General features: G+C 38.8%; 1 protein-coding gene across 2 annotated transcripts in view; it reads left to right on the top strand.

Annotated features, from left to right (window-relative positions):
* wdpcp (WD repeat containing planar cell polarity effector) overlaps positions 1-26124 on the top strand; it is a 49646-nt gene extending 23522 nt beyond the window's left edge. The window contains exons 8-18 of one of the 2 annotated variants that reach the window (XM_056767980.1): positions 2080-2216; positions 5304-5495; positions 10576-11221; positions 15004-15192; positions 15887-16010; positions 16524-16587; positions 20997-21099; positions 23249-23330; positions 24950-25038; positions 25724-25752; positions 25964-26124. In XM_056767980.1, the coding sequence (XP_056623958.1) occupies positions 2080-2216; positions 5304-5495; positions 10576-11221; positions 15004-15192; positions 15887-16010; positions 16524-16587; positions 20997-21099; positions 23249-23330; positions 24950-25038; positions 25724-25752; positions 25964-26014 (1706 nt within the window). In that variant the 3' untranslated portion in view covers positions 26015-26124. Of the gene's footprint in view, positions 1-2079; positions 2217-5303; positions 5496-10575; positions 11222-15003; positions 15193-15886; positions 16011-16523; positions 16588-20996; positions 21100-23248; positions 23331-24949; positions 25039-25723 lie in introns of both variants that reach the window. The other variant, XM_056767979.1, reaches the window with a different exon arrangement.
* Positions 26125-26336: the final 212 nt, after the last annotated feature.

Below are 26336 nucleotides of genomic sequence, written 5' to 3'. Positions count from 1 at the left end.
ATTACTCCCTGCCCTGTCTTATTTCTGTTTTTTTAAATTGGACACTGTCCCAAATCTGCTAATTATTTTCTCATATCATTTATTGTTTAGAGCTTATATGGCTAAAGCTCTGTGTGCCAGGTCTCTAGATACCTGACAAACCTCTCGGTCCCTCTCTCTCTTGTCAACCCACCCCTTCCCTTTCCCAGTAGCCCCCTATAGAGTGCCATTCAGGCCCCCAGAGCCCCTAATTACCAGAGTAATTATGTGTGTGCGTGTGTGCGGTGCGGGAAAGAGAGAGAGTGTGTGGGGGGTGCCAGGAGGGCTTATACATCTGTCACTTATTCAGTTAGTTCACACAGACCTGTCAACGTCATCAGTATTATCATAGGCTACATAAAGACAACATTTGAAGAAAGTTTCGCCCATTTTCTCTCTAAAGGACATGAACGCCAGTCATCAGTGATCAATCATTAATAATTTAAATGTCATTGCTGGTGTGTACACACATGACAGATGTGTGAAGATCTTACCAACATTTTTTAAAATGTAAATAAACCACAAAATGTGAACTTAACTCAATACATCCTGTTTAAGAAAGTTTGTCTCTTTTAAAGATGAAATTACCCATAAATGAAGATAAGAAAATTATCCGTATTCATTTTTCTGAATTAACTGCAGAAAAGCTACGGTTTTAAAAGACCGTAGTATTAACTCTTTAAGCAGATTTAAGGGAATTTATTGATTTATCCTGATCTAACCTGCTGTACAAAAAAATCTGTTTACCAGCTGCTGGATGGAAATTTGGGATTTTTAGGAAGGATTATAATGGAGTCTTCCCTTTAATTTGACCATGATTAAAGAACTATTACACACGAGTATGTGGAATTTCTGTAATCTTTTAAAAGCATGCTTTGCTTTTATTTTTCCTTTCCTCTTAAGGGAAAATATGTCTGTAAATAATCTGTATCATTTTAGCAGAGATGAGCATTACATGGTTTCAAAATCACTCTCAAAGTTGCTTAACTCAATATTTATATAATAAAACATTTTTTTCTTTTAACTAATTCCTAAAACTACTATTAGTGGCGGTTTTCTTTTCCATTGAACACAGTCTTCACAAGAGGACTCCAGTGAATCTTTATTTTTACTTTAACACAGTAAATTACCATTTAATGTGAAACATTTTCCATGAAGGTTTGCTAAAATAACATTTTCAAATGACTTCATGTAAAGCACAGTTAGGTTATGCCTGATAATTTGGGGAAGGGCCTTGTTTAACACGCTATTCATTTGAAATGAGCTTCATGTTTTTATGCTTGAATGCGTGATGATTCATAATGACTGCAGAAGAACATATATTCCGTCTCTAATTGCTGTAGTGGTTTGGAATTCCAGCTCTAAATATCATCCTCAGCTAAACGTGATTCTCTAAAAGACTTTTATAATTTTTTTCTGCCATTTAATTGGTTTCATAAACAGATTAATTTTTAGGATGGGGAGGTTAATTGCTAATCGCAGTGTGGTGAGAGCTTGTCAACAGTTTCAATGTCTAACATGAAAGCTGCATCGCCTATAGGCTTTTAAGAGTCTTTTTTTCTCCCAAACTCTCTCTTTTTGTGGCCTGTTATCAGAATATTGTATTATTCTGATTACAGTATGTAGTATGCAGTAAAAAATTATTCAATACGTACATTTCATTGTGTGTGTATGAATCAGGTTTTGTCTTTTAGGGACCAAAAACCTGACATTATGGAGACCAGCGAATAGTCCCCACGATGAAAATGGATTAATAAACATGCTAAAAATGTTCTAATATACAGGAAATCTAAAAAGGATTTTAAGGTTTCACTTTAGGTTCGGTTTAAGGGAAAAGGGACACTAGAATAAGTGATAGCCAATAGAAGTAAATAAAAAAGGGTTATTTGACAATGACCTGTTAAAAAAACAAGAATTAAAAATTTTATTTTTATCCTCAAAAATGCTCACAAAAGGTTATTTTAGTTAGGGATTAGTTTAGTCTAGTTTAGTTGGAATCTGTCATTGTTGTCTCCGGGGGTCATGTGAATTATGACCTCTGACCTTGCTCTGCATTTTCAGCGGTGATCGGAGATCGCTTCCTGCTGTTCTCGTTGATGGAGAGGAGTCAGGTGTGTCAGGTGTACCTGAACAGGAAGAACCAGAGCTCACCTGAGCTAGCAAGACATATGGAAAAACTCACAGTTGCAGAGATTAAGGTGACACACACATGCGTCCAAATACTGTACCAATCACACACATACACACACTAGTATTGAACAAATGCCCAAAGACAAACAAGTATGCTCTTTTCTACATTAGCACATTTTAAGGGGAATGGCAAAACTGGCTCTTTTGTTTTCAATTAAAAAGCTTTAATGAGGCTGGTCTGGCTCTTTCCAGAGGGCTTTTAGCTGTAATAATTGCCTGGCTTTACTTGCTTTCTTTTACCGCTGGGACAAGTAACACTATGATTACTGGAGCTTCTCTCTAATGCACACCTGTGGGGAACATCAGGTCCAAACACACAGGACTCTTCTCATTATAAAGAGATCAAATCCTTCATGACAGTATGTCTGTATTAAAGGTCCAAAATTAACATTTTGCCACTCTTGTCAATGGCAGGCTAATGTAAAAAATTGTACTACACAAGAATATGACATTTCTTGGTATCCGTCAATATTAGGTGCATTTTACTTTAGAAATAATGACTTTGTCAATTATGTTTTTTGGCATACAATTTCACTTTATATTACATAATATTTGTCACAAAAAGTGTGAAGATACATCATGATTATGTGTTTGGTTTTTTATTTTGGTGGCTTATTGTAAGGAATAATAAATATATACATTGCCAAATGAAAATCTTTGTATCATCCAGAATAAAACTTTGTGTTTACATAATATATGTCCGTGTACTGTGCATTTATTTAGTATTTATAAACACAAACACGTACATATACATTATATTTGCATGTATATGTTTAAATGTATATATCATTTGAATTATATATATATATATATTTTTTTTTAATCTTAAATATTTACATGAATGTGAAAGGGTTATGAATACAAAATTAATATGCACAGTACACCCACATTAATTATGTAGACACATGGATGCGATTATTCACAATTAATCATTTAAAAACCCTACTTAAAATATTTGTTACTAACAATAAGTACATAAATACTTATAGTTGTCAGAATCCTGCAAATTCCGCATGCAAGTACTTGTTTCCAAGGTCCTTTTTACATTGTTTCACTAGGGGCATTTTTCTATTATGTAATAGTTGTTATGGGTTAGTAATGATCCAAATATAGATGATATGTACGAATATATAATGACAGACTAAGGATATGTTCAAATTGACAGGCCCATTATTATTATTCTTTTATTATTATTATTAAATATTTTTTAAGAGGTCAGGAGGTGGGATTTCAGCCAAGCATAGCTGTAGGGTTGAAGGATTGGGTCAAGTCCGTCCCCTCCTCTTAAGGGCAAAGGAAAGTAATCGCTCCATTTTTCATCCCATTCATTCTCGGTCTTTCCAACGCAACTTGTCTAAAATTCAAAACGGAATTTTAGCGAAGGAAAAAAATCTTCCTTCTCTTTTTGAAAGCATTAACCTCATTTTAATGGGCCGGAGACCAAGTGTGTAGAGATCACAATTTGGATGGGTCTGATTATGGACTAAACACAATACATAAATACATCAGGCTCTTAACACCCTCCGCACCCGAACATTATCGCATTACTGGCGCGCTTTGTTGCGACAGCAGCCCGAGTATGAAAGCAATCTCTCCTGCGGTGTAGCTGGCTCCAGTGGCATGGCTCTGATAAGCGGGGACCGTTCAGCCCACCCCCCCACCCCAAAAACCCTACCCTTCCTCCCGACGCCACCCCCGCCCAGCCTGGCTGTCCCCATCCACTGCCTGCTCCACTGGACTAAGCTTTGAGCCTAATCCTCCAGAAAGAAGGTTTGATTATTGCTGACCAGCAAGCACGGGCAAGATGGGGAATCAAGTTTTGGGGGAGGGCAAAATAAAAGAGAGAGATGAATTTTGTTTTGTTTTCACACAGCTTGAAATGGTTTATTTGTTAATGTGTTAGTGTAATTTACATTATTTAACAGTAAATCATATTTTCATTTGTACACTATAAATATTTCCTGCATGTGATTCAAAGTAAAGTTCAAGGTGAATGATGTTACGGCCACGCTGTGGTACCTTCCTGGTCCTGCCTATTGTTCACAGATAGAGTTGTTGACATAAAGAAGAGACTCTGTGTTTGTTCTGTTGATAAGCCTATTCGGAATGAAGTATATGGAAATATACTTGCTATTATGCTGTGTGAATAGGCACATATTGTATTTTCATGCCATTTATTCATACTGAAGGTTGCATTAACAGTATGAAGAAAGAAAAGCTTTAATACCTCAGCCCAGAACTGCTGAAATAGCACATGATGAGCCGCCCCTGATATAAGATGGAGTTTAATGCAGTGAAACAGAGGTGCTGTATACTAAAGCGGGAGAGAGTGTTGCTCCCTACCACTCCATTGTCGTTATTTTCATACCAAAATAGATTCAAATTTGATTTCCTTTAAGGAAACTTGTTAAGAATCACTCAATAATGATGTGTATGTGTAAGTCTAGACCGTATTGAGCCCCATCAGCAGAATAGCAGGTGTGTCTCAATCAGGCGTGTCTCATTTTAATGTCATTTGGCAGTCAGACTTAGTCAGTGGTAAAATACAGATGAGCTTTAATTACTCTAGAACTCAATCATTTTGGGTGATTTTCGTGATTTTTGCTGCCATCAGTTGTGTTGTGTTTTTTGTGTGTGTGTATTTGAGCTGTATTGAATAGGCGAGACCGGGGCTTGTTGTCACAAAGGTTATTTCAAAGTAACTTACTTTTTTCTCCATTGTTTTACTTTTTACATTTTTTTTTTTTATTCTGTTTTACATAAAGTGTCTTACACAGTAGATTCTGATCCCAGTTTAGCCTTTCCCACTCTGGTAGGAACACGGAAAAATGTGAGGACACCTTAGAGATCTCATTAAAACTCTTAAGTCACAAAAAAAACCTTTCGAACACCCTTGAAAAATGCAGAACAAATGCATGTATTTCGAATGAATCCTTTAAAACCCTAACAGCAAAACCAGTACCCTGCTACCCAAAAACAGCTCGGCCCACATTACCAAAACAGCAGTCTACCATAATGTGTTGTGCGCAGGCATCTTTTATAGATCTTTTATGGTGCAGTTTCTGATACCTTTACACTTCCTGTTCTGCATTCAGGTTTCAGTAGTGGATGTGCCAGGCGGAGGCCGCCGCGCTGAGCGCCGGATGAGGCTGAACCAAGGTCAAGATGTGGCTGTGTGCTGGTGGCCGCTTTGTCACGAGGACGTTAGACCTTGGTCTCCCATTCCTAGTGCGGTGGACAGAGCCAACCTGGTTCTGCTTGCTTGCTCGGATACTCCTGGGCTTACGGTAAGCTAATAAACTCAGGGCCTTGTGTTTCTTCAGGGCTGGCCTTGCGCTTTTTTCCACGCTGTTTCTTGGAAAAATTATGTGAGAGAGGGTTCGATAGAGAGAAAATGAGTGTTGTGTACAAAACAAAAACTTGAAGGTCAATTAATAACCAAGCATTGACCTTCTAAATAATATATGTTTTTTTAATAATGCCCTCGCAATGCTCTGCAGCTCAAGGCTTTAGAAAGACTGTTTGCCTTTTTTGGTCACATCCTTTTGTACCATTTTACCTTTCTCTTCTCTTCTGCCATGCTTAACCAGTCACCATTGTGCTTTTGTTAATAAGCTGCTGTTACGTGCAGACTGTTCACTTGAACTTGTTCTATATAGGAAGAGATGACCTTTGACCTTTCTACTCCCTCTCTGTATAGACCACTTCGCAAGATGTAAACACTGGTCCAGAAGTCCTTCCTGTTTATTTATTTTAATCTTACATATATAACTAAACATAAAAGATATTTAGCACTTAAATTTGGTTACAAATGTTCTGTTGGTTTGTTCTAACATCGGTACAATGTTAAAAATACTAAAACAGAACCAGCGTTGAACCGGCGTTGGACCAGCGTTTTTGAAGTGGTCTATAGGTTAATATAGTTGGTTTTCTGCTCTACAGTAAACTTGCAGTTTTATGGCAGCAAGATAAATGTATAATGGGTTTGTTTCTTGATTCCAGAAATATTTAGGTTAGCTGAGATTTGTAATCTGAACTCTGGGAGCTTTCTTATATGGAGGTTTCTTGAGATGTTCACATTTTTAGGTTTCTTCAGTCTACCCTTGAAAACAGCAAATAAATTGAAAATCTGTGAAATGTTGTCTTTTTTACTTGTTGTTAAAGGTTGCATTCAGACACAGAGTTTGATGATTTTTAGAAATTCTCAGAAGTTCTTAATTTCTCCATCTCTGCGTGCTTTCGCTTTCCTGCCTTTCAGCAGCAGTTTAATGGCAATGATTCAAAAATCAGTAAGCGATGCTTAATCTCCGACGTTGCACTTTGGTTTTAAACATATGTAAAGTCTTCGCTCGTGAGGCAGGGGATGAGAGACCAGAGCGAACGGAGCAGCGTTTCCAATTGCAAACGAAAACAAACAAGGGTGGAAAATGCAAAATAAAAAAATTAAGGGGGGAGGGCCACGTGGAACGACATTGGATGCTCTGGTTGGAAACGAACCTTGGATTTATCCGAGGCCTTCACCTATTTATGCTCTCTCTCTCTCTCTCTCTCTCTCTCTCTGTCTCATTTTTCTACGGTTAAAAAACATTAAAGTGTCTCTCGCCTTCATCGTTTCTAATTAAAGTGTTTGTTGTCATTTTCAGATCCGTGGTGTGAAATCAAGCTAGCAGTTTATGTAAGACGCGAGCGGTGAATCAAACGTTTCTCTCGGCGCACAGACACACACTTCAATCAATTCTGCCTCATATATATGTTCCCTTTGTTAAGTTAGCTATCTGCATGCTAAACCCATTTTCTGCTTAGTCTTCAGCATTTAAAAAGTGCGCTTTCTTTCCCTATGTGGTCTTAATTCTTACCCCTCGCAGATAAGCGCTGCCAAGAGACACGCCACCAAAACACTCACACACACTTATTTATGCAAACGTTTAACATTTTTAATCAATTCCCCTGTTCCTGGAATTTAATGATTTTTAATAAAAATATTTTTTTTTTATACACTTATTTTGCATTTGGTGGTGGTGGCGGTTGTTGTGTTTTGATATTTATTAATATATTTATTTTCAATAGTTGTTTTGCATATTGGGTCGGTTGTTGTATTTTCTGTAAGCACTAGATGTTTTTGAATATCCTGTTATCTCTCTCGAAACACTTCCCTTTTCATTCGTTTGATCTGCATATTTACCAGACGCCCGAACTCGGTTTATGAATCGCCACATTTACTGTGTCTAAACTATATGCATATCATTTTGCTCTTACTGAGTGAAATGGTGGTGTTTCAATTAATTTAAACTAGTACTCTGTATCATAAAAAGTTTAAAAAGTCAACGAAACAAGAAGGCTTTTTTTAAGGAAATATAGAAGAAAATGAACGGGCGCAACGGGTGAATTTATTTTGTTGCCTATGAAGAGTTAGTCAGACTTTTTCAAATTCAAAAGTTGTTTATATGTAAATCTTTGATAAAGTAATAAATAATGATTTTATGATTTCATTTTTATACTCTCTTTACTAACAGGTGAAACCTGAGCTTTGTAATCTGTCAAATTTGCAATCAAACTTTTGTGGTTACTAAAACATAATATTTTTTTAATTTGAAACATAAGTAACATGAAACATGTTTTTACTTTAATGAAATGGCATTAATTAAACAGGTCAGACAACCATACTTTGCACCCTGTCAATGGCCATTTTATTTAGGTTGCTTCTGGGTACAGTATTTTTTGTGTTGTAGAAGTGTAATTATTAGATGTCTTTCAAATACCTCTTCTACAACTCTTACCACTTTGAATGTGAATTTCTATATATGTCATTTTTGTTTGGATATCTGGTATGATTCTGGTTCATGTTTTATAAAGGGAACCGGTCCAGGTGGAATTTGATTTCCCGGGTTAAATTTTTGGCATGTGCAGGTGCATCAGAGCGAATGCTTCTGTGTTGATTTCATGCCACAGAGGCCCGACAAGCATCTGAGCGGCACACACACTCGCACACACCAGAAGACCAGAGACTCAGCAGCAAGAACTTTCCTAGATTGCCTTCATCATCATCTCTCTCTCCCTTTCTTTCTGTCCCACCGTCTCTTTCTCTCTCACACACACACTCTGTTTGCTCTCTGAGCTGGAAAATTTGCTCAAAGCGCTCTACTGCTGTGAACAAGGCCTGCTGCTCAGCTGGACCTCTCTGGGTTTATCTTTCAAGCTGCAAAGAAAGTCCAGAGAGGAGAAGAAAAGAAAGAATAGTTTTGACCAGTGACTGAAACCAATAACTAACAGAGACTCACTTACCACTGTTCTCTCTCTTTCTCTCTTTCTCGCTCTCCTTTGCACCCCCCACACCTCCCCGAGATGCTGTTTGTCTTTGTGAAATTGAATCTGTCATTGTTTCAACAGCAGCTGTGGGATTTGCCGTGTTTGTGTGTGTGAATGCAGGTCTTAAGGAGGATCACTCTGTGAAGATGTTAAAACCTTTGTGACGGGCGGGAGAAAGACACTCGAAATGTCCCCCAGTGCCGAGGCAAACACACGGCCTCTCCACCAGCTCTCCTTTATTTCTTCACCTTTTGGTTTTTGTTTAGTGTTACCGTGGTAAAGAGCTTAGTGTTTACTCTCTATTGCTATCCCTAACTACTAAACCGGATAAACAAGTGTGAAGATTGTGTCATTTCTTGGTAGTTCCTGATGGTCTGTTTCGTGATTTTTCACGCACAATAAAGCACGGCATTGTTCGGGTGTGATAGCGTTTAAGGGTGTGTATTATTAGCCGGAAGAGTATGTGCTTAAAGGCTTATTTTACCCCAAAATAGAAATAATGTAATCATTTTTCATCCTTTATTGTTTCGAACCAATCTGTCTTCTGTGGAAAATGAGAAGAAATTGTAAAGCATCTTGAAGCTGAAGTGAATGACAGGCTCTAAGATTATGACAATAAGAGTTTTCAGTGCGCTGTCCCTTTAAGAGTCACTTAGCGCCACCTAGCCCTTCTGAGCGGATATTAGTAAAGCATCGAACCTGTGAGTTAACCATCTTAAAATAGCCTGGGAAACGTGTTAACCTAACCCATATCTTGATTTTAGCGCCAATGGGGTCAGTGTGGATGGCACATTAAAATATTATTAGTGTAAGCAGTAGTTGGGCGTTGGTCTTTTGCTAGAATGGTCAGTGGGGTGTTGGTTCTGAGCCCGGGCCCAGCTGTGGACAGGCCCAGAGTGGGGGTCTCTGTGGCTGGGGCAGGTGTGTCTCAGCGGGGCCTGGCTCTGTGGAGATCTGGCTCTCTTCCGGATCTTCCCTCTGTGCTGTCAGCACAACTCCTCCCGCCCCTCTCGCTAAACCCCTCTCACCCCCTGGGGTGCAGCGGGAGTCGGCCCAGGGGGGATTACAGCTAAAAAAAATCACAAAAACTCATCCCCTGCTTCCACAGAAACCATCGGCAACACGCTTAACTCGGTCTCCTACTCTGGCGCGAGCGCCACAGTTCTGTGCCAGCCCATCTCTCTCTTTCTGTCATTCTGACTCTCTGCCTCACCATCTGCACCACAAACACACGTCATACAGGTAAACTCAAACTTCCTGCGTGCTGCTGTCTGATAGAACACTTTTTAAGCTTTTTTTGGGCCCATTTTGACTGTAAATCGGCGAACAAATTTGCTCAACATTTTGAGTGATTTCTACTGTCTCAGGGCTGGAGTAAGTTTTGTTTGTGATGAAGAACTCATGCTGAATATTCACTTAAGTTCTAAAACTGTTGGTCTTTCTCTGTCGGGCATTTCTTCATTTCTTTTTTGAAAGGAATAGTTCCCCTAAACGGAAAACTCACCCTCATGTATTGTGAAGCTTATGTAAATGATATCAGAATTTGGTGACAGAATCCCTTATTTCAGTGCCAGGACATGGCCATCAACACATTAGGCCGTGCTGCTCATAAAGATGATACAAGTTTGAATCTTATTTTCAGTTACATTTACATGTTATGCTTTTATCCAAAGCAACTTACATTGAATTATACTAAACATTTGTTTCTAACTATGTGCAATCCCTGGGGTGTGCAAAAACCCATGACTTTGACGTTGCTAGCGCCATGCTCTAACCACTGAGCCAAGGAAAAGCAGTTCTCTCACTGCTATATCATTAATATGAATTTATGTGAAAATGTATTAAATATAAAATAAATTGTTATATTTAACCCGACACAGAATGGAAGTTAACTCCGGGCCAGCGCATACGTCTGATGAAATGTCTATTCTATTCTAATTTAATGAAATAATTTCCTGTAATCGTACAGTTCACTGGGTGAAGTGTGTATGTGTTAATGTATCTGTTTGTCTGCAGCTTTTAATTCTGGCCCTCCTATTTTTCTTTGTTCTCTCTGTGTAGGTCTTGAGCTCTATCCGAACTGACAGAAACCCCATAGACTGCAGATTCAGCCTAACTCAACCCTACCAAATCCTCACTGTGGAACTGCACCACGAGGCCAATCACTCAGCGTCTGAGCTGCATGAGGAGGCCCAACCACTTGATGTTCATACCTGTATCTATGAATGTGCTCGTGGGCATCTCCAGCATTTGTCCAGCACTCCTGTACCCCTCACTTCCAAACCTATAACCTGTCATTATGACCCATTAGAGCGCTGGGTTCTCCTGGGGCTTCAGGACTGCTCTGTGGTTCTTTTTGACAGACAGACAGGCCTCTCCCAGTGGGCCACCTGCTCCATGATGCCTTCTCTGCTAGCATGGCACCCTTCAGGAGGTTTACTGATGGTGGGCGGAGGTCAAGGGGAGCTCCAGTGCTTCGACATGGGGCTGTCACCCCTCCCTTTGAAGAAAGTGAGTGAGGAGCCGGCCCCTGATTCTCTAGGTACCAGTCTTCAGCTGTCCCGCAACATGAAGATCTCAAGTGGTCTGGAGGGTATCCAATGGGCCGGCTGTCCGGTATCGCAGGGAAATGAGGGTCTGGAAACCCATGATCTACTTCTGCTTTGGTTTCATGGAGGGCCGCTTGCTACTCTGAGACTAAGACTTGGTCAGTGGAACCTGTGTGTGTGTGTTGTCTGTCTGTGCATGTATGTTTGTTTAAATGTGTGTCTGTCCTGGTAAACCCTACAGTTTGGGGACCAAATGTGACCCTTGACCACAAAACCAGTCGTAGGTAGCACGGTTTTATATGTAGCAGGAGCCAACAATTCATTGTAGCCTATGGGTCAAAATTATAATTTTTTCTTTTATGCCCAAATCATTAGTATATTAAAATGGTCATATGGTGCGAATAGGTGTTTTTCTGTGTTTTCTGGAGTTGCCCATGCATGTATTAGACATGTAAATTAAAAAAAATGAAAGTGTCGGAACAAGAGATGCATTCTATCTAAAAGCGAATGCTCACCCAGACCTGCCTGAAACGCATCATGTAAACACTCCCCCAAAAATCTATGTCATTACGTGGTATGTTTTGACTTAGACTGCCCAAATGTATACACAAGTAAGGTGGGCGTACCTGTCAGTACAATTGCTTTGGAAGCTGATCTTCCAAATATGGTAAGAGGCGTTACATTTCCGTCACACACTTGCAGTATTTGACCTATCACTACGCACTGGTTATCTGGCCAATCATAGCACACCTCGCTTTTCAGAGCTATGAGCTTTGTAAAAAATCTGCGCGTTTCAGAGAGGCGGGGCAAAGAGGAGATACAAACATGCACGGTATGTGGAAAATAAAGCGTTTTCTAAAACAAAGAACCATATGAGCCGTGTCATATGACCCGTTTAGTTAAATATCATGTTCCATGAAGATATTTTGTTGATTTCCTACCGATAATATATATAAAAAATATTTTTGTGGCTGAAGCAAAAAAAAGACCGGAAACATGCCTACAAACTTAGGTTCATCTACTCTCCACAACGTCATTACAGCGGTAAACCTATAGAGAGTGTTAAAACATGCCTGTTTCTTTTTAGCATTGGCCTGCTACCTGCTCTGATGGACAACATTAAAGGCGATATTCTAATTTGGATTTTTTGCACCCACAGATTCCAGATTTTAAAATAGTTGTATCTCGGCCAAATTTTGTCGTAACAGTTTATAAATCTAAAACTAAATGATGTTTAAATCAATTTACAAAATGTAAAAATGAAGAAAGGTTTGTGTGAGGGTTAGGTTAAGGGGACGGGTCAGGGATAGGGGATACAATATTAACTTAAAAATTGTAAAAATTATATATAAATATAAGTCAATAACTTTGTTATTTGATCACTTTCGTTTTTACAACTTGGCAGAATGCTTTCTATTTACACAGAGCAACATGACAAACTGCATGAAAAGTAATTTTAATGACATAATAGTTACTCTTTAAAAACGTTGCTTTTAAGCTTTTCTTAAAAAGTACTTTAGCACTTTTTTTTGTTTCCAAAGCAGTACATCACTCTGGCATAAATTAAGCCAATCAGATTAAAGCTTGCCTTCACTCTGTCATAAATCTAGCCAATCAGATTAAAGCTTGCCAGATTGAGAAAGTTCTTGCTGTTTTTGTGTGTGCCATGCATCAGACGGACTGTGGGCATGCCATCTGAGCCTACAGAAACCCAGAGTGAGACTTCTGGAGCTCCTGTTGGGTTCATTCTAGAATTTTAAAAGCACACAGACATCTTAGGGAATGGCAGAGTCCGAGTCTTCTGAGGTCACTCAATACCCACCCTAGGGCTGCCCCCTCCAGGTGCATTCTGGGATGCATTTCTCCGATAAATCATTTACAGTGACTTGCTGTCCCTCAGGGTACCAGATAAAGTTTGCCAATCAAACCTGCCCAAAGTTTTATTTTGACTTTGGAACTGAACTGAGCTGAACGTGACTCCCATCAACTGTGCATGCTGTTGTTAACGGAATCACAAGCATGAGAAAGAGTACTAGAGAGGTAGAAAATACAAGAGAGAGAGGGAAAAACAGACAATAGTTCCCTTTCCTATGATCTTGTGCCAAGGTTTTGATGAAGAAAGCAAACGCGAATCCTTTCCAACTGATAATTCTGAGCGACGAGTGAGCAGCTCTTGTTTGCCTGTTTATTTGTTTGCAACCGTGTTTGTTTGTTGGACTTGTCTTGCTCACGCGCACATATTTATTGACTTATTTCACTAGAACTGCTACATGACGAAGGGAAGCGGACGCACCGAAGATTAAAGAGCTGGCAGACCTCCAGTCTTCCCAAGGAAGCCGCTCTGTCTTTTAGCTCTCTCTTCTCTTTCGCTCACCCGCCCTTCTTTTTCTCCCTCCTCTCCGAGTTATCTCATCTGGGCACGCGTGCGGCGCAGGAGAGCTGCTGTACGGAGAGGATACAGGGGGCAGCTGGCCGGCACGCTCTGTGAAAGTGGAAAAAAGAGTGAGAGAGAAACCAAAATAAATTTAAAGGAGAAATTGCGCAGAGTTGCAGTTTGCAGTCAACATCTAATAACGTGAAATAATAATAAAATCAAAACTGGGGAAACATTAGGGGAGTTATTATTCTTGATAAATATTGATTTGATATTTCAGACTATACATATTTTTTTTATAACATCCTGAAATTAAATCATTAAATCCTGTCATCAAAGTTTGAAAAGATATTTTTTTGCTCATTTCTTTTTGTGTATATTATTGTGTCAGACACAATATAACCACGTCAGGAAGTGTGTGTTTTTGTGTTTGTGTGGAAGAAGCACTGCGTGGTTTCTGTGGCTGTACCGAGGTCTGTTATTTCTCTCTGTACCCTGTTATTAGTCACATTAGTGGCTCTTCAGGGGTTTGCGGGAGGCGGCCTGTTAATTTCCCACATGCAGTTTTAATTGGACCCTCTCCGACCTCCCTTCCTAATTCAGTTGCAAAAAACATGGTAGCCCTCGTGTCATTTTTCGCAAAATGGCGCCTTCTGTTCCCAGCATCCACAGGAGGTCATTTTTGTCTGAAAGTAGATTTAGGCCTGGTTTTGTTAATAAGCACAATTTGGTATTTTTTTCTTAAGTAAATATTAAAATATCAGTCTCCTGATGTATACTTTACATTCAGGTTGAGACAGCTAAACTATGTACGTTGTGTGATAAAACTTGTGTGTTATGATAGTATTTTATGTAAATGCCTATATGTTAAAAGCTTTTCTTAAGCGTAGCTTAATCCAATAGCGAATCCATTAGCTCAATGTCCCTTCGCCTGCCCTCATTAAATCTCTTCAATTGATTGTCTGCACTATAAAGCATGTTTTAAATCACCCACTGTTCTCTTAAAGTTAATTCTCTACACTAACTGACTGTTGACAGCAGTATCCACACCAACGAGTACGTTTAACCTGAATCGACTGCATTTGCCGTGTGTGTCACAGTTCAACGCACACACTCATTCACACCCCAAAACACACATACGCCTCTCGACAGTGCTACAGGGAAACGGCACAGACTAAAGATCGATCCAAATGTCAATGCCAATCTTACAGAGCGTCGCCTCTAAAGATCTCCCACCTCATACGATCCAGAGCTTTCACAATCTCTCTCTCTTTCTCTCTGTTTTTCTTAATTGTGTTTTTTTATTGCTGTCTTTTTGGAATTTATATTTAAAATGTAGTGGAGGCAGGAGGAGAGATGTTGCACAGTAGATTTAAAATTGCATTTACCTTATGAGCACCACAGCTTAATGTGTCATACGAGAGATTGTACATGTATTTCGTGCAATTTTTACCTAGTTTTACTGTATCAAGTATTGCCAAGTATGACTACTTAATAACTGCAAATCGAAATATAATTATCCACTGAACTTGCATGAGTCATGTTTCCCGCATTTTTTTTGTCTAGGTGTGTTTAATGGAGGTCAGCTAGGCCCAAGTGAACTGGTACAGCACCGTTTGCGCTGTGGAGAGGTGGACGCGGCGCTGGGAATTCTGGGTAATATGGACTGGGCCATGATGGGAGCTGAATGTTATCGGTCACTTATATCCATCACAGATCACCTGCTGAGGAAACCGCTGGACCACCAGAATGAAGGTAAAGACTGACTCCAGACCTGTAGGCTTTGATTTCTGCACACAGACTAAGCCTAAAGGTAACTAGTGACAGAGAAAGGTCAAAGTTTACAATACATTCTGCTTAGAAGGATAGGCTCTTTTCTAACTGCATTATATAACAAAATATGAAGAGTTTGGTTCCAAAATGAGATAACAATTTTCAAAAATCATGTTTTTTATTGTTATCATGTTTTTATTGTGTTAGTTAGCTCTATTTATGAGTTATTATGGATCAAAACAAACAAACTGCAGATTGATTTATATTAATTGGAATGCACAAGAAAAAAACATGATTTTTGAAAAAAAATAAAAACAGAGTAATCTCATTTAGCAACCGAACTCATAAATAATCATACTGGAATTAATTGGCAAAAAGGCACAAGTTTCTAACCAACATCTTTTACAATGTTTTGTTAGGTTTCCAATGCTCAAGTTATAGATATAATGTTTAAAATAGATTCAGAGTAGTATGTGAAATTTACATTTACATTAAGTCATTTAGCAGACACTTTATCAAAAGCGACTTAGTAAAGGGAGCAATAAGCAATATATAGTATAAGCGATATATAGACAAAGTATAGTGAGATTATTTTGGGTTAAACAGTATGGAAAATATCTACAATTTTGTGAACTAAACTTGTTAAGTGTATTATTTTTGATCGTGTTGTGTTCAGGCCAGTTAGAAGCAGCTCTGGGGATGTTTTATGCCCCATCGAGACCCCTGTCAAACACTGTCATACTGGAATACAGAGACCCCATAAGCAGATATGCAAGGAGGTTCTTTCATCATCTTCTCAGGTACACACACAGGCACCTTCTACATATATCTTTATCTGCCCATGTTGTGAGCTTTTCACACTTAGTGTGTGTGTGCGCGTGTGTGTGTGTGTGTGTGTGTGTCTGTGTAAGTGCATTGTTAAAGAGATTGTTCACCCAAAAGTGAATATTCTGTAATCAGAACACAAAAGAAGATATTTTGAAGAAAGTTGATAACCAAACAGCACTAGCCCCTATTCACTTCTATTGTATGGACACAAATCCAATGAAAGTGAATGGGGGCCAGTTAACAACATTCTTCAAAATATCTTCATTTGTGTTTTGCAGAAGAAAGAAAGACATGTAGGTTTGAAATGACAAGAGGGTGCGTAAATTATAATAGAATTTTATTTTTGGTTGAACTTTCACTTTAATAGAAAAGATTTGATGTGTTTTTTCTCACATTTAAAAAAACATTCAGCCACACGGCTGAGTAATGTGTTCAGACAAGGTTGTTTTATCTCTGTGATGTCAAAAGTGTTTTCTCTATTTCAGACATCAACGGTTTGAAAAAGCCTTCCTGCTGGCTGTGGATATCGGAGCCAGGGATCTATTTATGGTGAGGACACATGGGCCTACACAACAATATATGAATTTCATTTTATTAAATGACAACATAAAAATGGGGGAAAAGAGAAAAAAAATATGTTTTTTGGTATCAATATTATTAACAGACACAGACAACTATATCTGTGGTTCCTTTTCTACCTGTGTCAACTTCAAACACACACAAAAAATGTGACCGGTAGGTAAAGAGTAAATGCAAAAAATAATAATAATTGATTCTGGAAATAAATCTAGTATCATTCTTCGTTTCATTCAGGGCAGCTGAACCAAAATTGTATAAAAATATTATTTTGTACATTCAAAAAGGTGAAATTATTGAAATATGACTATCAAACTGATTAAAGTTTGTAGACACACTGTTAATATAATGATATAATTAATTTAATAAAGTCTTTATTGTTACATAAGGTACCATAACCATTTTGTTCCTTTGAACTAATTTTAATTTGAATGATTAATGCCAAAAAATGAACATAAATGTAAAAATGTACAATTAGTCATGCTGTAGTTTTACAAAAAAAGTCATGACATTGTTTATGATAATAGTGCAGTTATGGGAGGATTATACGGGCAGGTGCAGTTCAGGGTTTGAGGCCCCTGGCCATGTCACTTCCCCTCTTTCCTTCATAACACCAATCCCCGAGAGTTCAGAGAGCAACAGTTGCTAAGAGAGGGAGGCGGAGGGCTGGGGAGATGAGCGAGGGCTCCGTCATTCATAGCTCTCGTGGCGGGTACGCTATCTTTTCTCTGGCTCCTTTAAACGGTCCTGTGTGTATGACCCCTTTTCTAGGCCTCTTCTCTCCATGCCCGAGTGACACCTTCCCTATTAGCGTTCACACCGGTCGCTCTCCCTCTCTCTCTTTTTCATGCAGTTTCTCTCTCTCCCTCCTTCTTTCACGCCGATCGCACTCGTTCCAATTCATTCCCCACTAAGTGCTGCTGCTGAGGGCCCCAATTGAAAAGGTGGAGCTCAAGCCACACAACCTGAAAGGGCAGAGAAGAGAGGGAGAGAGAGAGAGAGAGCAAAGGAAACCTGGATCTGTTATTCTTGGGACATGCACTGGGAAAAAGTGAAAAAGGCAGAAAGGACATGAAAAAAGAGGACGAAGTGGCAAATTATGAATGGCCCCATGAATATCAGTCGTTCTGAATCAACAAAGAGAATGTGAGAGGGAGAAAGAGAGAGTTCACTAAAGGCAATGCCGTTTCACCCCACGGTTTTGGCTCCTGGCTAATTAGCCGCAGAAGTTAAATTAAACCACCCACCGGAGAGAGGGAGAGAAAGAAAGAAAGGAGAAAGGCAGAGAACAAGCGGGGGTCCTTGCTCCATCTGATCTGGTCCCCTCCATGTCACAGAGGTCAGCTGAAACAAAACGGACGGAGCCCCATGTAAGAGCCCCCAGTATGAGCCAGACTCGAGTCTCATTGTCTCCAAATCAACAATAGAGCACCAAAAGAATTTCTTTTTCTTTTCTTTTGTAAGAAGGCTTTTGTGGAGTGAAGCACTTTGGTGTTGGAAGAAATTGGAGGGGTTGGAGTCACAGAAAGGGGTAGAGAGGAAGGGAGGGAGGGAGGCGGCGTGGGCTCCACGCTTGCTGGAGTGTTTTGCATAATTGTAACATTCTATAGCTGTAATTATCCTGTGATGTGAACCCCGATAATGTCCGTGACAATTAATTTCGCAGTTTTTCCTTGAGTTTGCCTTTTTATGCGTCTCTTTTTTTGATCTGATGACTAATTAATTACGTCTTATTACGTGGCTCCCTGAATCACTTGATTGTGATTGGTTAGTTAAATAATTTGGTCATCATAGTTTTGTATAATCATTCGTGTTTGACGGTGTCTCGTCTCACTTTCTTTTAACTCTAAAAATATGTCATGCTCATTTATCTTTACATATTGGCGTAAAGAAACTGGCCTGGAAAATGAAAATTCTTTCATCGTTACTCATACTCATCATTTCAAACCCGTATAGGTTTCTTTATTTCACAGAACACAAAAGAAGATTTTATTTATTTTGAAGAATTGAAGGAGTCCCATTGACTTTTTGTGTCTATAAAATAGAAGGTAATAGGTACATGGGAACATTTTTCAAAATATCTTCGTTTTTGCAGTATCTGCAGAAGAAAGAAAGCCATACAAGTTTGAAATGTCATCCCTATATATATATATATATATATATATATATATATATACACACAAATGACTATCCCTATGTTAGTTTGTAAGTAGAGACTGATAATGAATTTATACATCTGATAACACACCCTCCTCAAACATCCCATTACAGGTGTAATCCACAATAATTATTATGGATTGTCCAGATGTACGAATGCCAAAGTTTTTGCCCAAAATTCTGCATGTAATCGTTCTCTCTCTCCTTCACACTATATCTCTGCTCCACTGGTCCATGTAAATTTTAAACTTTTCTGTGCCGTTGAATGAATATCAAACATGATCACCGGACCAGCTGTTTATTATCTGTCCATATGCCTCTCCAGTCAGAAATAACGCTAAAAGGCTGTTTATCTGCATTTGAGCCCATAAAGCTCTTAAATAAATAAGATTAGAATAGATTGTGTGTCCCCTGTAAGCTGTGCTGAATAAGAGCTATAATATCTGATTTATGTACAGAATTATTGTTATCCCTCTCAGGCCTCTGGATTCCCTCTGGTTTTTACTGTTTCCCTGTTTAACCTGTTTCGAACGGTCTCTATCTCTATTTTTCTGGTTAAGAAAGCATTACGTTTTGCTAAACTGAAATATCTTGAGATCGAATGCTAATATCCACTGTATGAAATAAATGCTGTCTTACAGAGACATTTTTCCTCTTATAGAGCTGTTAGAGAACTTTAAATAGATTTAAACCCACCAACTGAAAGGTTATACCCATGGTTTTTGGTTAAAACGAAGAAATGCAGGTCTTTGTTTGAGTCATGAGGTTATTGGCTCTCATCCCTGAACCTCTGAAGTTGCTAAATCAAGTCCTGTTTGATGTTTGTAAGTCATTCTTACCCCCCTCATCTGATCAGACTTGCAGAGGCCGGTCGACAATACAGGCATTAGCGCTCGGCAGGTCCGACTGTGCTGTATTCAGCCTCTCTGCATCTCACTGCAGCCCTGACTGATGTTCCTGAAGCGGAAGGATGGGTTTAGCGTTTAAACGGAGGAAGAGAGAGGATCTTATTAGTTTGAAGTCAGAACTGAGCTCCTCTCCCAACTTTCACTTTAATTTACTTATGAATGGGGCCATCTGAGATGGTCAAATAGTCTGTCAATAACATTATTAAGTTCATAGACTGAGTCCGAACATCTGAGGATCCTCTCAAGGGAAACACAATTTTTTGTTGACAAAACGTTGTGTACTGTGGTGATTTATCAATACTAGGAATATGCAAATTGTGTAAAATGTTTCAATCTTAGGTCACAGGAATTCGTAGCTATTTTACGAGGTGGCTAATATGTTTGAATTCATACGTTATAAAACTTTACTAGAAAAAAAGCAGCTCTAAAGCCCCGCCCCTAAACTGATTGTTACTGACGCAAAAGCAAAACTAATCAGATCAAACAAATTCATACGAATTAGCCAAAATATCTGTTGAATGTTCTTGTAAAACGTATCGGTTTGTAAAAGCATTAAAACCACTCATGGCTGATTTTATTGGAGTTACAAAGTATTTCTTGGACTGCTTGTAAAACCTATTTTATGATGGTCCTGTATCTTTCAGTTTAATGCACCAAATATTTCGGTCAATTAAGCACTACTCATGTTTAATGTCATCTTTTACAGACATTCTCTGTGCACATAATTGTCAGATGCTTTATGTCTCAATCTGGCATCCATTTTGGTGGCACTATTGGTTTGACATTTAAAAAGCATGTTTGTGGGTTAATGGAGGTCTTCTGACTGCATGATACTTGATAATAGATATAACCTATTCACTGGGATAGGAGGGCTCATATTTAAGAAAGAGAAAGAGCAAAAGTGAGCGAGTGAATAATGTGTGTATGTGTGTCTGGACCCACCTGCCCGTAATGACAAGAGTTTAAACCCTATTGCAACATGAAGAGCATCGTTCTCACATTTTTTTTAGAGGTGACACTTGGCTTTCACCGCATCTCGGTGCTTTTTAAAACCGGTATGACTGTGTCCAGTCAGAGTTCAGGGAGAAACAGGAAAGAACAACACAAAGGCGACTGAACAAATGAACGAGAATGATTTTTGAAAGTTTGATACTTTGAGGGTTTTTTTCTCGGAAACTTCAAACAGGTTATTTAATCTGGTCTTTTTTCTCTCGGTCTCGCTCTCGCCAAAAATGAAAAAAGGGAAAAAACTGAAGTATTGTCATGTGAGCTGAGATTAATTTTAGATTGCTCTGCTCTTCTGCTTTACCTTCAAAGGACCTCCATTACGTGGCAGAAGATAAGGGAGAGCTGGTGTTAGCCGCTGTAGCCAAGAAGAAGGCTAATGAAATAGACGCAGAGGCACAAACATCAGCACCAGGTGAGAGAATTATTCTAGTATCATGAGATACAATAAAACGCAAAATCAACCTGTTGTAGTGTGATAATGTTTATGAGTGCACTTGATCACCCAGCGACACTCATAATAATGTGAATAATATGTGTTTGAAAGCACATTTGAGTCCTTGCAGACATTCTCACTGTGACATAAAGAAAAATATATTTTGGAATGAAAAAAGCAGAAGATAAAATACAGATGAGGTAAAAAAAAGGTTATAGTCCCACCCTAAATTCACTCTATTGGTCTGCCCAACATAAAAGTTAGCTGGGATATGACAATAAAATGACAGTTTCAACGGTCCAACTAAACATCTAAGCAAAGTTACAAGGGACAGTTTGTGAATGAACTGTAGCTCTGTGTTCATAACACATAAACAGTGGATTTGATTTGGTGTTATGAGTCTTGATGTGACGTAAGGCGCGTGCGAGCAGGACAGCAGCACCACCGGGGAAATTAAAGAAAACTCATTAGGTTTCGTAATGTTTAATCTCTATGTAATAATGTAATTATATTTTGCTTCTTCAAGGGTTTTTTTTCTGGTGCGTGCTGCGTGCAGATTGAAAGTAGAATTGGATTCTTTCACATTGTTAATTTGTTGAATAGAGGGTTTAAAGTGCATTGACCTCAGCTCTGATATTCTGTTTTCGGTCACCTTCGGTGTAGATGTCCCGTGTGCAGGGAACATGTTTAAGGCAGACATTTAAATGAGAGAGAAAACAGAAGCGAGAGGGAGATGAGGGACGGACAGAAGTGCTTTGGCTAACAGGTGTACAGATGAGACAAGGGAGGTGTTTAGCTTCTAATAAGGGGGCGAAACTTTAGGGTGTGTGTGTGTTTCCCACCCTGTCTACCCATAAGCCTCTTAATTATGTCCTTGATGATTTCCCTGCTCTCTCACCCCTAGCAGACCTTAACCTTGGAAGGAAGTGCTTAAGAGTGTGAATACAAGAGGAACAGATGGGCAAAATGTTTGGGGGCATTTTACTGAGGTTAATAGTTGATATGTTGTGATCAGAAATCATTGCATGAGATTTTTTTTATAATGCAAGCGGCTCCCTCTTTCCCAGCGTTTGTTCTGTGTCTGTTTTCCTGTCAATGGTGCTGATATCGTCTGTGTGTGTTTGTGTGCAGGAATTATTGCAGAATATTTAAAAGAAATTCTGTTGGGCAGTTTAGAAGATCATAAATAGGGAATGAGAACGGCAGGATTCAGTATTGTGCTATGCTTTAAAAAGACGTGGTGTCTTGTTTACATTTGGCCAGCCTGAAGAGAGCGTCTCACTCTGTCAGCCAGCCCTGACTGTGAAGGATACACACACATAAGAAATTAAAAAGTGACTTAATATTTACACATTTATGGTAGTTCTTCAACAAAAAACGTCATGAAAGTGTGAGATGGCTTTAAGGGTATTGATCTGTTGGAGATGTTTGTCAAACATTAGTACCTGCATTAAATGTTGCACCCACTTTCATGTTTTAACCAAAATAATGCTAAGTCTAATATATTAAGAATATATTAAGAATATTATAAAATAATACAGCTTAAGGAATCTTTATTATTCTTTCAAATGGCTTTAGAAGTCAGTATTGTTGCATATTGAAGCATATCACTTGTTCACACTATACAACAATCCATTTCCAAAGTTATAGGGGCTGTACAGTGTTTCTCTGCACTGTATAACTATAAAATATTGCTTTCTTGATGCAGTTTTTGCAGTTGATGCTCTCTTTCTGTCTTCTCTGTTCTTTTACTGTTGCTTTGTTGTCACAGAAGAGTATCTGTGTCTCATTGAGAACTTGGTTGAATTGGTGAGAGTGCCAATTGTAAGAGAGAATCCGGTTTTGAGTGTATAAGAGGGATCATCTTATAGTTCACAAGATGCACACGGCTGTGCTGTAGGGTGTTCACTTAGATCGAGTCTCACAGTAGAATCTCCTTCTATATATGTCACCTGTCTCTGTCTGGGAAAAGTAAACGAGTTCCCCGTGTGTTACACATTCCTAGGATACATTGTCATGTTATGTCTGTCTGTCTCTCTGTGTCTCTCTATCTCTCGTACTGAAAAGCTACTACATTTCAAAGATCCTACATGTTAAACTGTTTCCCTCTGGGCTTGTGTGATTTTAGATGATGGTCTGTCAACATCCAGTGGAGTTAAACTACTACCAGCCAGGAGCGAGAAAGATACACCTACCACGAAACACTCAAGGTGAGGGTGTCAAAATGTTATGAGCAGTGCAAACTAAATATAAATATGTGCATAAAACAAAAGCTGAACTTCAAATTTGGAGGATGTTGCTTTAGTTTAACTACAGCTGAAGTAAATGATCAAATCAAATAAATTAGAATTAAAGGTGCTATGTGTAATTCTTTGGAGGATCTTTTGCAGAAATGCAATATAATATGCATAACTATGTCTTCAGAGGTGAATAAAGCGATGTGTTTTTATTACCTTAGAATGAGATATTTCTATCTGCTCTACAGAGCACGTTTTGTAAATACGTTATCTCCTTCGGCTAAGGTATGGAAACGTAATGTCTGTGTCAGCCATATTAGTGCTTCGACAGGGAAGGGTGAGCCGTTGGTCGCATTTCGCAACCTCACCACTAGATAACACCGGACCTTTACTCTAATTTGTACTTGATCAAAAATGGAAATTTGTAATAACCTCGACTCTAAATCATGGATAGTTGTCTATCGTTCACCCAAGTTAGGATCAACTGTGTGGAGTGGTTTTGTGTGTGCTTTTATTGTCCCTTGGTCATTGACTCTGTTGTGACTCTTTCTTTCTTTTTTTAAGCTCCCTCTGTCTTCTTCAAATCCTTCCTCTCTCCTCTGCCAGTAGTGAGTGGACGGCCCAAAAAGGATGGGCTGGGATTAAAGGCTTTTTAAAACATAAAATAAGGAGTTCTGGGTAATTTGGCAGCGTGGATCCCAGTTTACAGGCCTGTGCTGCTACACGGCCACGTGCGAGACGTTAAAGGAAAATGCTTCCACCCAGATAAATGGCAGCTGAGAGGGAGGAAATCCTCATCTAATTTTTCCCCTTTTTTGTTTGTTTTTTATTCTATTTAGCCACACTAATCTGGTCTCCGATGAAGTTTTATTGTTTCTTATGCCGAGCCAATAAGGCTTAGAGACACCGAGTCGAGCTTTATTCCTGCATTGTGCAGGCAGAGAAAAAGGGATCGAGCGAAGGAGTACAATGCCTCGGTAGCATCACCATCGGTCGTATTAAATCCAGCACGGCACAGGGAAAGAGGCAAAGAGGCGGATATCTGGAAACGTCCCAACAGTTTCGTGTCTTATTCTACGCACATCTGTTTACACACACATCCTTGAATTTCACACATACGTTTTCCACGCAGTCCTTTTTAGCATGGACTCAGAATCGGAGTGCATCAGTACATATGCGTAGCTGTGTATTTGTTTGTTTGGTTAGTTGTTTGGTGTGGGCTGCTCTTTTTCCCTCCTTTCCATGTAAGCGGCGTGCATCACTAAAGGAAACAGAAAAGCCACAAAAATTACTCGCCGTCTCCGTCGCCAGACTCGGCCGTAAAACGTAATCGCACAGCCCACAATGTGACTGATAACATTCACACAGTCTCATGCAATGGTGGTAGTGGTTTGTGTTTACGGAATACCCACGAATCCCCGGGAAAGGCCTGACTCCCACATGCAGCTTCTCTGCGATGAGAGATGTACTTGATGTGCTGTTTGTGTGAAAGACATCCAGGCCATCTGCCGTAGGCGCTAGTACAGTTAAGATTGCAAGTTTTCATAATTTTTATTTCTAAAAGAAAGTAGCAACTTTTCTTTTTCCTGCAGTAAGTCTAGAGAAATGTCGACCTCTGAGACTCAGGATGACCTCTCTAACATCCTAACAAGTCAACACAAGTGGCCTTGGAGAAACACAGGTACATTATGTGTCTTTCATTTGATTAATATTACACTCGAATAAATGTACTTCATTGTTTTCAGTCTTTGGGATGAAGTTGTACAGCATGTTATCCTGTGAAGCATTATGGATATAATTTATAGCGAATTTGTGTGTTTTGCGTGAAGCCAAACTGCTATAGATAAATCCCTCATTAACACCCTGAGAGTGATATCTGCCCCTCTGTTTTGCACTTTACGAAAGGTTCAAGTTGACTGCCTTTTTCTGCTTGCATTGTACTTAACTAATCATCCTAAAACACGAATGTTTTATTCTTTTCTGTTCTCAGAATAATTAAACTTTTTCCCCCATACATATTTATTGGACAGTACAGACTGTAGGCTATTACAGGCATTTACATCAGAATTTTAATAGATGCATAATCCTGAATGCTAATAGCACAGTCATAATTTACCGTGCAGATACCCTCCTCCAGTAGAGCTGCAGAGGATACATGGCTTAAGTACTCAACACTTCTACCTACACACACATTCGCACACTAGAACGTGATTATTGAGCGAGTGGCACTGAGGGTTTGATCACCTGATTCAGGTGTGATAGATCACAGAACTAGACTTATAGATTTATTTCATGGCTCTCAGAAATCAATCTTCATTTGTGGTGATGTATACAACTTTTAATTTTTGGTCTTTTTTCATCTGTAGAAATCAGTCTTGTTGACCAGGACACTGAGGTAATTTTTTTTTTTAACACAAAGTGTGCTGTATTGTTGTTGAAGCATTATTGACGGTCATGTAAACGATTTATATTCTGGCTCGTAATTTTACATAGCGTTGCACAGAATGTTTCTCTTAAACGTACAAATTTTGTTTGTAAAGATATTTTAGGCTCAATTTTATTTAAAAGTAACAATCATCGTGTGAAATTCTTATATCTTGTGACAGGTTCCTGAGGCGAGTGGGAAACTCAAAGTTATTCATTTTGGTTTAGTGTAAATATTTTCAATTACATTTGTAATACTAGAGCAGTTTAAAAAAAAAGTTATTTCCAAGAATATCTGAATGTGCTTTTTTAATCTTATTTCAAATAAAATATATTTTTGCTATTTTGTGTGAATCCTTTTTCCTTTATAATTTCATGTATGAGTGCTTGTAAATAAATTCTGTCAAATTATGAAAAGGTTGCACAATCCTGTATCCACATCGGAGTTAAAAAAAAAGTGTATTCAAACCTGCTTTTTCACAGTTTTTCCTCTTTCCACTGATGCTCAAGTGTCAGTCAATATCACACTATCAGATTTGAGGGTGTGTAAATGCA

The sequence above is a fragment of the Triplophysa dalaica genome, chromosome 15 (genome assembly GCF_015846415.1).
Source record: "Triplophysa dalaica isolate WHDGS20190420 chromosome 15, ASM1584641v1, whole genome shotgun sequence".
In the NCBI taxonomy this organism is placed as follows: Eukaryota; Metazoa; Chordata; class Actinopteri; order Cypriniformes; family Nemacheilidae; genus Triplophysa; species Triplophysa dalaica.
This window is presented reverse-complemented; position numbering and strand designations above follow the sequence as displayed.